Source organism: Triturus cristatus, chromosome 3_2 (genome assembly GCF_964204655.1).
Source record: "Triturus cristatus chromosome 3_2, aTriCri1.1, whole genome shotgun sequence".
In the NCBI taxonomy this organism is placed as follows: domain Eukaryota; kingdom Metazoa; phylum Chordata; class Amphibia; order Caudata; family Salamandridae; genus Triturus; species Triturus cristatus.
Window position 1 is genome coordinate 1,050,627,340 of NC_140584.1, and position 12,176 is coordinate 1,050,639,515.

Here is a 12,176-nt window from a genome sequence, read left to right on the forward strand (position 1 = left end):
TAATAACCGGAAAGGTTTACTCAACCTTTCCACGCTTTTGTGTATAGATTTAACAGCAACTGTTGGAAAACCTCTTGAATGCTATATTCTCCTGAAAAGCATGATACACAAGACAAATTAAAAGGCTGTAGTTTCAATTTCCTTGACAATGGCTGAGTTAGGGTAGGTACTGTTAGTTTCACAGCAGCATTTGCAGGTAAGTCAGACTGTAGTCCCTTCTTGTAAATGGGACCACTCTGTTTTAATCTGAGTTTCATCTTTGCAGATGGGATTGAAGAGGTGGAGACTTCCTTCATTCTCAGGTGTGCTGAAGAAGCAAAGCACTTGGTGGATACTGCCTACAAGTACACGCGCCAAACGTGAGTCATGAAGTTTGGATATTAGTCATTGTATCTGTAGAAAAATTCCTTCTCAAGTGTTGCAGTAATAGGGAGGTATAAAACCATTGCCATTGGGTGCAGCCTCCTCTCGCCTGCCTGATTCCGTTGTCTGACATGGCTCTTCAGGGTTCTTCATTCAACTTCTGAACCTCCATCTTTCACCATCAAAGCTGACATCACTTTCTGTCTTCTGGTCTCTGACCTTCTCAGACCTGGTCGCTCGGAGCTGCCACCACTACCCAATATGCTCTGTCAGATCTGCTGTCATAACAGGTTTTAGAACCTGCCCCTTCAAAGGAGAACTACCACTGTCCAGCCTTTAATCTCAACTCGCCCCTCTAGAGCTTCCATCACTGTTGGAGTGAAGAGCGAGTAGATCACTGCCAGAAATCTATCATTGTTAGGACTCTGAACTGTGACCTGCCGTGTTAGCGCAATCATAAATTCCCGAATTCTTACTTGGCCCTTTGGTACTTGCATTCAGCCGTGATGGATCATTCCTCTGGATTCTATATGCACCCGATTGAGCTTCACTTCCTCTTATTGAGCTTCACTTCCTCTTATTGAGCTTCACTTCCTCTTATTGAGCTTCACTTCCTCTTATTGAGCTTCACTTCCTCTTATTGAGCTTCACTTCCTCTTATTGAGCTTCACTTCCTCTTATTGAGCTTCACTTCCTCTTATTGAGCTTCACTTCCTCTTATTGAGCTTCACTTCCTCTTATTGAGCTTCACTTCCTCTTATTGAGCTTCACTTCCTCTTATTGAGCTTCACTTCCTCTTATTGAGCTTCACTTCCTCTTATTGAGCTTCACTTCCTCTTATTGAGCTTCACTTCCTCTTATTGAGCTTCACTTCCTCTTATTGAGCTTCACTTCCTCTTATTGAGCTTCACTTCCTCTTAGGCTCTCCACTATGCGCTAGTGAAGCATACACCACCGCTGTTGATACTGTCTGTTCTGTGCATGCGGGGTGGCTTAGTCTACTCTGCCCTTGTGTCACACCACTCCTCTCTCCGATGGTGAAGCATTCATTGCTGACTAATGGTAGGCTGTAAAAGTTATTTAGTATGTTCAGTTACTACAATACATAGTTCTGCTCCTAATATTAGATTCCATTGGAGGATCACTGGAGTGTTTAAGGGCTCTTAGTGACCTTAATCTTAAACTGGTTACGAATGTGTAGACTCTTTGCACATCAGAAATTCAGATTGCCAAGACTAATCTGGAAATGTAGTTTTTAGGATAAAACTGTATCCATTTTGCCTGCAATAACCTTGTCCAAACTCTCTAGTTGAAAACCTTTCCTCATGGGGGCAGCATGCAAGGAACACCTTGTTCTAGAGAAGTTAGTTTCATGACCAGTAAAAGGGTACACTCGTTGGATTCAGATCTAGCAATGTAAACCGTTGCTGCACTACAAAGATCACTTCTTTGATAACCATGAAAGTGAATCTAGACTTTAAGACCTGTAGGTCCAGTTCTCTGCCACGTGGCTTGCATTGCTGTGGTGCTGCTCATCTCTAAGTCTTCATTTGCAATTGACACATTTAACAAAAATAGACCACAAATGGACCAGACCTAAATTATATATTTTTTTTTCCTTCCCAGTTTAAAGAATAAATTGAAGCAGGGGAGCCTCTCTCCCTCCGACGTCATGGCTTTCTACAAGCAGCCGGTGGCAGGCAGCAGGACTGCTATCCGGGCAGCAGATTATATGGAGACCACATTCCAGCTGTTGAAGGAGAGGGTGGGGAACACCTACCAGAGGCCCTTAAATATCACAGGTAAGACTGATGAATAGCCCTCGGAGGTCACCAGGAGTCGTCCCATGTTGAGGGGATGGGCCTGAGGATCTGGATCTGTCTTGTCTGTGTTCAGCTTAAGGAGGCTATCCTCCATCCAGTTGGCGACTGCCTTCATTCCCTGGTGGAGGTTGGATTTGGTGGTTAGGGTGTCCTTGGAGAGGGAGAGTATCAGTTGCGTGTCGTCGGTGTAGATTATGTTGAGGTCGTGATGTCGGGTGGTGCGTGCGAGAGGTGCTATATAGACGTTGAACAGTGTCGGGCTGAGAGGATCCCTGCAGGATGCCGCAGATTATCTTGGAGGCTTCGGATCGGAACAGGGGGTGGCATTCTCTGGGGTTCTGCCGGAGAGGAAGGAGGTCCAGTCAAGGGCCTTGTCTCGGATCCCTTTGTCGAGTCGTGTGCGGTGGCAGACGGTGTCGAAGGCGGCGGAAGTTTAGTGTCTCCAACCAGAGGAGACCAAGTACTGCCAACGGTAGACTGTACTGCATATAAAGAAGTACAACAATTGGCAGCCTGTTTAGTAGAACCATTAAGATTAGTAGAACCATTAAGATTAGAATATGTGGAGTATAAATAAGAATGTAGGCAAGCAGAAAGTAATTCATATTACAAGTTAACGGAGTCCCTGGGAGATCAGTGGCTATTTTGGAATGGGTTAGAACTAACACTCACTGCAACTACTGTGTTGTAATGTAGACTTTGACTGACTTCAACCTGTGCCAGCAATCGTGGGCAGAGAGACCCAAGTCCTCTACGTGAGACCAAAGCCTATGACCAACAGAACCAGACTCCTGAAAGCCAAATTCCCTCCCTGCTCCTTTCCCAGAGTTTAGGAAGGGTGCTCCTTTCCCAGAGTTTAGGAAGGGCGGGGGGGGGGGGGGTGGGAGGGGCAGTAGAGGAGGCTTTGTTAGTGGGTGGAAGACACTCTGAAAGACTCTGCTTTTGGGAAGGGATCTGGGTCTGTCTGGCACATGGCCTCCATAGTCTTGTTTGGTGCTTTTGAGGTACAGCAACGTCAGTAAGGGCATGTATCGTGTTGACATGCCAAGTTAAAAAGTGAAGCGTGTTCTGATGTTGTACTACGTTTTTATTCTTTGACAGTTGAAATCCTCATGCTCGCCCAAGTTTTCTTAATGCACTAAACACATTTCTTAAGGTAAACTTTTGCAGGTTTTATTGTCCAGTGACCTTTCTTGAAGTAACTATTCTATTAAATATTCATAATTTCCATTGCGGTTAGTTGTATATTTTTGCATTAATTTTTTTATACATTTTTAATTTTTCAAGTTATTTATTAGTTTGTCAAACATAAGATTTATTTGGAACCTTTTTTACAGTGCCCCATTTCTCTTAATTTCCCAGAATGCACTTTCTACATTTTATACTTAAAGACAGGACTTTTTCCTCAGATAAAGGAACAATTTGAGATGACCAGCAGAACCGCTCCCAATCTCGCCAATTAAGGATTCTTTGGGAAATTTTGAAAGTGCTTTAATTAGGAAAGCATGGTAAAAATTGAAACAAGGATTGGAATAGTTTGGCAAATGGTGTGTTTTAAAGTATATATTCAGCAATTGAGTGGTTGGGAGGATTAGTAATTATATTTGCTGTAATCTTTTGCAGATGTACTCACTGCTGAACAGCTTCACTCCATCTCAAAGGTCAGTGGGTGTGCCTATCAGTCAATACCCACAGCTTGTCCGAGCAGTCGATACAGAACCATCACTGGCGAATGCAACAACAGGTAACTAGCTTCCTTTTTTAAAATTCTTTTTATTGGCATTTATAGTAAACAAATAGCAAATATTTGCACATACGGATTTGCAGTAAACATGTGCCCTTGGATCAACGTGCACAGCGGATCTCACCAGCTTAGAGTGTCAGGGTCCCAGCCCTATCCTATGTCTAGGCCCATCCCACCGAAGTGCGCTGTGGATGCCGCATTACACGAGGGCTGCTATAGGTATCAATATCCCCTGAGTGTTGTCCCTCAGGTCGTTGAAGCGCAGCCAATTAAGTACTATGAACGAACTGGGGACATGTACTGGGTGGGGAGTGCACCCTATCTGGAATTATAGACATTGTGAGTCTATCGTCGGAAAGCAGTGTCCGGGCCTGTCGCAGCGCTAGGTTTTCTCAGACGCGAGGAAGGGTCTAGGGAGGGGCAAGGTTCGATGGCGGGAGTGTAGATCCCTGGCCGCGCATGGGACGAATAGGGTACCAGGTAAACTGTAGCTTCCTTTGACATCTAATGCCTGTGGGTCACTCTGGGCTATAAGGAGCCACTGGAGTTATGCGGCTGTGGCATTTTTCCACATAATTATGGATCTGTTGCATTTGCTACACAATCATCTGTTGCATAGTCTGCAGTTTTAAAAAACCAAAATAGTTTCTAGCACAAATGGTTCAAAAGGTTTGTATAAACTCTTTGCTGCGCAGTGAAAGGCCCTTTTCAAAAGTTCACTGTCCGGCTTTCTGTTAATTGCTATGTTGGGATTTAAAACTACTAATTAGGTGCGCTCCATGCCTAGACCGTGTTGTGTAAACATTAAAAAATAATGTGGTAATAAAATGTACCACATAATCTTTCACCCTCTTCTGCCGCATAATTCCAGTGGACCTGGCCCTTCATTTGAGACTTTCATTCAAGTTGTGCTTAATATGCTGTAAATGTTTTGCCGCACATCTAACTCTCCCCTCTAATAATAAATTAATGTGACCAGTTATGAGGTGGTCACTACAGAGAATGGATAATCTGACTAATTTGAAAAAAGTCTCTCAAATGGGAGTGTTCATGAAATGTTCCTAAAGATCAATTCTTTAGGACACACAGCCTCCCCAAACAGGGAAGGCTCTATCAGTCCTTTGCTGCAGTATAGTTAAAATGTTCTCCAGGCAGGATCTGTGGAAGATGCACAGAACCAAATGTAGGTTGGAGGAGTTAGTCTGGTAAGGTAACACCTGTCTTTCTGAATGTCACTTGCCATGTCAGAAGGTGTATCATCTGTTTAGTAGATTGTTGTAAGGACATTGTTTTATCACAAAGGCATCGTCTGAATTACTACATAAATGAATATACGGCATAGTGATTTTAAACCATTGCTTCTCAAGCTGGGCTAAATGTTTTCATCAACAGGACACTTCATATAAGCTGGTTTAAAAAACGTTTTTAGTAAACATACAACCTGGTGCAATCCAAATCCTATTGCATTATATCTGAGCAGCTGCTACTTCTCAGCCTGCACATACAAGGAAGCTCCTCCACAAGCTCTTGTACCCTCGGATACATTAGGTGTAAATTTGCCTCTGGAAATCCCATCCAGGAATGAAGCTGTAAGTTGAGACCTGAATAAGAATCCAAAGTTTTTCAGTCGCACCATCCACCTAAATCACTGGTACTGCTCAGAAGTCTGTCTGCCCACCTACTGCGTCTGTAACGCTGAGTTCTTAGACTTGAGCTCAAGCTCGCTTGTCGACGACTGTTCCCAGCCAGGCACCCTCTGCCTCATTTTAAGGGCATGGGGCTGGACTTGATACAATTGATCTGACTCACCATCTTGCTTTAAGGACTTACCTCTGCTCAACTTCCTCTGCAAGTTTTCAAACCATGAATCTACCCCCCTGCTGCTGGGAAAGAGTACCTCCACCAACCATATAAAACACTAAACTCTACAGAAACTACTACTCCCCTTCCCTCAAAAGAGCCAAGTACTAACCTACACCAAACCTAGCCGTAAAACGTTATTTACGGAGACTGCCCCATAAGGCCCTTCACTGCAGCGGGGAACTATGAAACTAGCTATAATATAGACCATGGCTTTGGATCTTATTTAATTGTAGCAACAATAGTGAGCCCAACTGCATTCCCCTTCGGCTTTATGGACCTGAACAAATTCCATCTTTCACCTGGAAGCGGTTAGTATAAACTGAGCAAATAAAGTAACACATGCCGTACACCCTGACGGACTTAACTTGAGGTCGGTCAATTAACTCCTCTTGTTCAGGACAGCACAAGAACCTTTCCCAAGTACTGTCACTTTGACTAAAATTAGTTCAAAGGTTTGTGATTGACTAAACGGCAATAGCAGTTCAAAGCAAGAAGTGTGCAGATCACACCTTGCCTTGTGCATTTTTTTTAAATCTACTAAAATGACTCTTCCTCCCTTCACTCAAAATAACTAATCAAATTCTTTCAAAATCTCCCCTCCCCAATCCTTCAGTCCACGAAAAACTTGAAGCACAAATAAGAGAATTTCTGTAAACAGCTAACCAGATCATTGGGCACAGAGGCTCACTCAAAACTGACCTACTACTTTTCCCTCTCATGATGGACATTTGGGCTAGCCCACTACCGAAGGAGGGCACAGCTCCTCAGCCACCAGCATTGACGATGGTAGAAAACAAATGGTCTGCCCATCATATCACTTTATTATAAACCTTAATTTCAATCTGTAGCAGCATCAAGGATGTGATCCAAGACATGACCAGAATCTCACTGTTTGGTCGCCTCTCTCAATCCATCTAACCTCTCGTGCTTTTCATCTGCCGTTCCTGTAATGACTAGCTCCATCCTGGTTTCTGCCAGGACAGAGCCTTAGCCTCGACCACCTCCAAAGCTGTTAGTGCCACAGCTGATTCACTACCTCAGTGTTTTCCCCTCTTCCCTCAGTTCAGACACCCCTTGATCAGTATCCTATGCCACACAGCTCTCTCCTTTTTTGTTCTCCCTCAACCCTTCACACCTTCTCCAGTAGTCCCTTCAGTTCCCATACTTCAACTCCAAAATTCTCCTGCTGGTCCCCATCCTCACTTCCACAACACAAGCCATTTTCTCCTGTTATATATCTATGATCACCTTCAAACCTTTCCACAGCATTGTCTAGCTTCCTTTCCCTCCCCCTGTAAATTCCCTCCCCCTGTAAATTCCGCCCTCTGCCTACATCCTCATGCCTCCCCCAACGTCCTGTCTTCCCAAACCCCATCTGATTACCTTCCCAAATTCATCCCAACTTTCATGGTCCCCAAAACCTATCTCTCATGCTAATTCCTTGGGTAACACTCGGTTTACATTAATTTCTAGTGCACCAGTTCAATCCTGTGAAGCGTTAGGCCAATCGAAGCCCCATCTCCCAGACTCTGCCCCCAGCCTGATAGGGCAATTCAAGTTTCGTCTCCAAAAACTGCGCTTGTCTCCCCCTCCAGACCTACAGCCTCCTTGGCTAAATTGACTTAGAAAATACATTGGGAGCGACCTGAGCTAAAGTTTCAATCTACCAAACTAATGGCCTCTGGATAAAAAAATCAGATGAAAGACTCTTTCAAGATGCAATCGTGAACCTTACCCCAGTAGAACACTACCATCTCAATGATGGAGAAATTTGCAAACCTGTTGAAGTTTATATAAACTCTGAACTATTTGAAAGCCAGATAATCTTTAGCCCAAAACAGGTTATTGAACAAACCCATTAAACGCTATCATCCCAGTAATCATAAACAGACCACCTCACACCTACCCTTAACTTGAGAGGAAGGAACCGGATGGGTATTGAAATTAGGTAATCGGTCAGCTGCAAAACTCTCCATTACAACACACTTCTTCAATATATGCTGCACATTTGTTCAGTAATTAAATACTGTGTAGAGATTTCTAACTATCTTGAAATTCAACCTTGAAATCCTAGTCCTAACTGAAAAGGGGTTCTCCGAGCCCTCCCACATCCTTCTTCCCTAGTAGTATTTCCTAGGAAGGAAACGTTTAAGGCAGGCCGGTATAAGTTCCTTGAGTCTCCTCAGACTATTCAGAAGGCAGGAGACTTGTCCAACTTTCAATCTGCGAAGGTATCTTGCATAGCTGACCAATTCACCAAAGTGGTCCAGAAGGGTGGCAGCTCTGATAAACTCATTACTAATGGATCATGTTACCTTGTATTGAAGTGACTTGGCAGTTTAGTTTGGAGTAGCTTTGTGTTCGATATTTCATCGAAGTCAGACCAGCGAGAATGTCTTATAGGTGAGTTCGGTCATCGCAGTCAACAGATCAGGTGGAAAGAGACCTCAATAGAATTTTCTTTGAACTTCACACTTACCTTTCGGAGTATGGGCAGTGATGGAGGGTGGGTTGTTTGACTGTTTAATCACTTGAAAGAGCAGCTTTAAGTGATTCTTGGTGTCATTTGTTATGTAGGAAAGACACATTGGGTTGCCCAATGGACACCACTTCCAGCATGAGGATTGGAGAAGGGCTGAAGTGTGGAAAACCGGGCATTTCAGACTGGGATTTCACTTAGAGAACAAGAGTAATACTTTATAGACTAGTCCAAATGCCTGGGTCCAGGTCTACTGTTCATCTCTGATTACAGAATGAAACTTATTAAAAAATGTGATGGGAGAGGCACTATAACCGAAAATGTGATTGAGCTTCCTCTGCCAGCTTTAAATTGCAAGGAAGCAAAAGACAAAGTCAAACAACCCACCCTCCAACACTGCCCATGCTCCGAAAGATAAGTGTGAAGACCGTTTTTTTCTTTGCAAAGAAAATGATTCTATTGAGGTCTCTTTCCACCTGATCTGTTGACTGCAATGACCAAACTCTCACCTGTAAGGCACATTCTCGCTGGTCTGACTTCGATGAAATATCGAACACAAAGCTACTCCAAACTAAACTTCCGAGTCACTTCAAAACATGATCCATTAGTTAAGGAGTTTGTCAGAGCTGCCACCCTTCTGGACCACTTTAGTGAATTTGTCAGCTATGCAAGATACCTTCCCAGATTGTCTGAAAGTTGGACAAGTCTCCTGCCTTCTGAATAGCCTGAGCAGACTCAAGGAACTTGTACCGGCCTGCCTTAAACATTTCCTTCCTAGGCAAGATGAGGGAAAGCTGGGAATTCTCACCTTTCTTTTGCTATCCAAATAAGCTGCTGGACTAATTCTAATCTGGCAGGGCTGCATTACATGGACCTTAAGACAGCAAGAGCTTGATGACCTACTGTTTTCTCAAATGGAGCAAAGGCGTAACGCAGGCCCCTGCAGTGCTGGGGGGGGGGGGGTTCCCCCCAGCACTACTCAGGCAGGAGAGCATCAGATTAAATCCAGAGCAGTGGCTCCTCAGTCTACCTTGCAGAGGGCCCCCTCAGCATTTGTTACACCACTGAAATAGACCAACCCCTGCCTTTTATCTCCTATACCTGTCAGATGCCTTTGATGCAGTTAATATCCTGAAAGAATACATGGGCACTGAGGCAACAATTCTAAATTGGATTACCTCCCATCTCCAACCACTTCCAAGCGATTAAAACAGAAAATTCTATCAAGCAGTTCACCTCATCCCTCAGGAATCTATATGGTCTCATACTCTATCTAGACTCCGAAAAATCCTCAGTGATGTTGCTATACTTTGTCACCAATATGCTGATATCGGATCCTTATCAAGATTTCCTCCTCGACCCACACCCACTTGCTTACCAACACCCTGTCCAGAATTCAAAAACTGATGTCTGGCCACTTAACACTCACCCAACTAATATGGAACTCTTTTTTTAATCTTACTGGGAAAAGTCTGTCCAAGAGTGGACTGATTCTTGCTCTTTCCTAGGTTGCATGCTGCTGGTGGACAGTGTGAAATGAATTGATCTTTGATAGTCTGCAAAATCTACAATCTCCTATCTGGACAATGGCTACGAACTCGCGCTACCACCATAAAGTCCTACTTAAATTAAGTTAGGGCGTCAGACATGTAGTCTAAGTCCCTAGTCAGGACACTAGGTCTCTCCAGATTGGACTATGGTAACTTCCTTCTATCTGACTTGCACTAAAGTTCACCTGGCCTCCCTTAGAGCTGTTCTTAACAGTGCCTCCTTCATTAGTTCAGGGTACAAAAAGTGACCACCTCTTCTATCCTTCTCACTTGTGAATTGCTTCACATTGGAGAAAGGGCACAATTTAAGACTGTGCCTTGCTCAGTCCTGCACAACTCCACAGCCTCCTATCTGGCTAAAACTAAATCTCTAGTGCACAACTTTGGTCAGGGAATTTTGAATCCCTCCTACTCCAACTTCTGACATTCAAATATGAGTATTGTATGAGGCTGTCATTCAGTATTTCTACTAGGATCTGCAACTCTTATCCAACTCAACACATGGTCCCCATGCCGGGTTACTTTAAAAGAGTAACTTAAAGCCCTCCTCTTCCAAATACACTTTGGTCACTGACTGCTCTTAACACCACCCATTGCCTCTTCTTGACTTGATTGTTCTGCGGTTTTTGGTTTCTATTGTTTGTCCACATTAGTTGGCATTCTCCTGTACAGCGCTCTAATTTCTTTAGGCCACATTTGTGCTATAGGATATTGCAAAATGAATGCATGATCCATGTATTTAACAAAATAACTAAGCTGTGCATCATTCACTTTCAAACCATTATCCAAGGGCCTCCTAAACCAATGGGTCTCAAACCCTAATAGTGGTGGTAATAAATATTTTCTTCTGGAGTTCATAAAGACTGACTTTTTAGTGTTTGTCTGGCCGGTTCCTTTTTCTTTCTACCTTAGCATCCCAACTTTTGGTTAGTAAGCGCTCAGTAATGGAATTTCATTTGGTGTTCTGACATTCTTTTTCCTTCGGTTTAATTTCAACACAATTTTATTAGTTTCAACTCAGTTCAAAAACTGTTCTGCTAAGCAGCATTTGATAGGTGGGTACCTCAATATGGTTGACCTTGCAATGGTTAGCACCCAAGAGTATTGGTGCCAAATCCCAGCGTTCATTGCACTTGTCCTACATTTCTCGTTTTAGGAGGAATCCACTTCTCGGTGCTTCAAACAGGGGATTTGCTCGTTGGCTTCCAGCAGAATATGAAGATGGCCTTTCACTCCCCAAAGGATGGACAGAGAACAGGAGAATAAATGGATTCTCACTCCCTCTGGTACAGTATGAGGGCTTTGAACTGTAGTGAAGTAGGAGGTCTTCTCTTGAGATCTGATGGAGCCAGTGGTTAAGAGGGGAGGTGTGTACCTACCTTACGATAGAGGGGCTGTACAAACCATGTTCTGTAGAAGGCACATGGTAGGACCACCAAATCAGACGGATTACTTCAGAATATATCCGGTGCCCCACATGCTCCAAGGGAAAGGTCAGTAAAATGTCGGTAGGACACCTACCTGGAGCAAAGACGTTTTTGTTGAACCTCCTGATCTATTGATGCTCACAGCCAACATTCCACACACATTATCACTTGAGCAGTGTCTCCTTGACATCACACATGAAATACATAGTGTCATTACGTCGCTGGTATGTATTGCTACATTTATATCCTTCATTACATCTGGTACGACTTTACTTGACAGGTCAGTACAAGTAAGTATTTATAAAAAAAAACCTAGGTAAAGGGTAAGGACATATATAATAAAAATTAAATAACTTTTAAACTAGAATAAAACATTTTAAGTGAATACATAAAATAAGTTGAAATAAAGTTTAAGAATCCAGCACAATGAGTACAATAACAGAGAAAGGAATTTGTTAAAGCGGATACATTTAGAAAAGCTGCATAAATATATATACTATGCACTAGCCGCTTTTTTTTTTTTTTTTTTTATCGGGTGGTGTAGTCATGGTGAAGTTTCAGAATTTCCATTGGGAAAGTGTTGTGTTTTGCTAATTTACTTTGGAAAGTTTCATGGAAAAATATGTGCAGTGCCAAAGAAAAGGTTAATTTTCTTTAGGCTCTTCTTGGCCAGGTTAGTTTTAGAAATGAGGTACTCCATTACTACAGTAAGAGTAAAAAATAGAGGGATATGGGAAGGTGAAAATATTTAGAAGTATACATTCATATATGCTTTTTCCTAAATATTTATACAGACAGTGTATGTATATAAAAATCCTGTGAGCTTGTTCACACCGAGAAAGTGACTCTCTCACGTGAGTAAATTTCTTGCTGGGAACAAGCGCATGGGATTTTTGGACATTAACAACCAGCTTCCAGTACTCTCAC

General features: G+C 43.0%; 1 protein-coding gene across 2 annotated transcripts in view; it reads left to right on the forward strand.

Annotated features, from left to right (window-relative positions):
• Positions 1–12,176, forward strand: part of LOC146859091 (myeloperoxidase-like) — a 122,120-nt gene that overhangs the window by 59,931 nt on the left and 50,013 nt on the right. For both annotated transcript variants that reach the window (XM_085649744.1, XM_085649743.1), the window contains exons 3-6: positions 266–359; positions 1,990–2,165; positions 3,810–3,930; positions 10,979–11,108. In XM_085649744.1, coding sequence (XP_085505870.1) covers positions 266–359; positions 1,990–2,165; positions 3,810–3,930; positions 10,979–11,108 — 521 coding nt within the window. The remainder of the gene's footprint in view (positions 1–265; positions 360–1,989; positions 2,166–3,809; positions 3,931–10,978; positions 11,109–12,176) is intronic.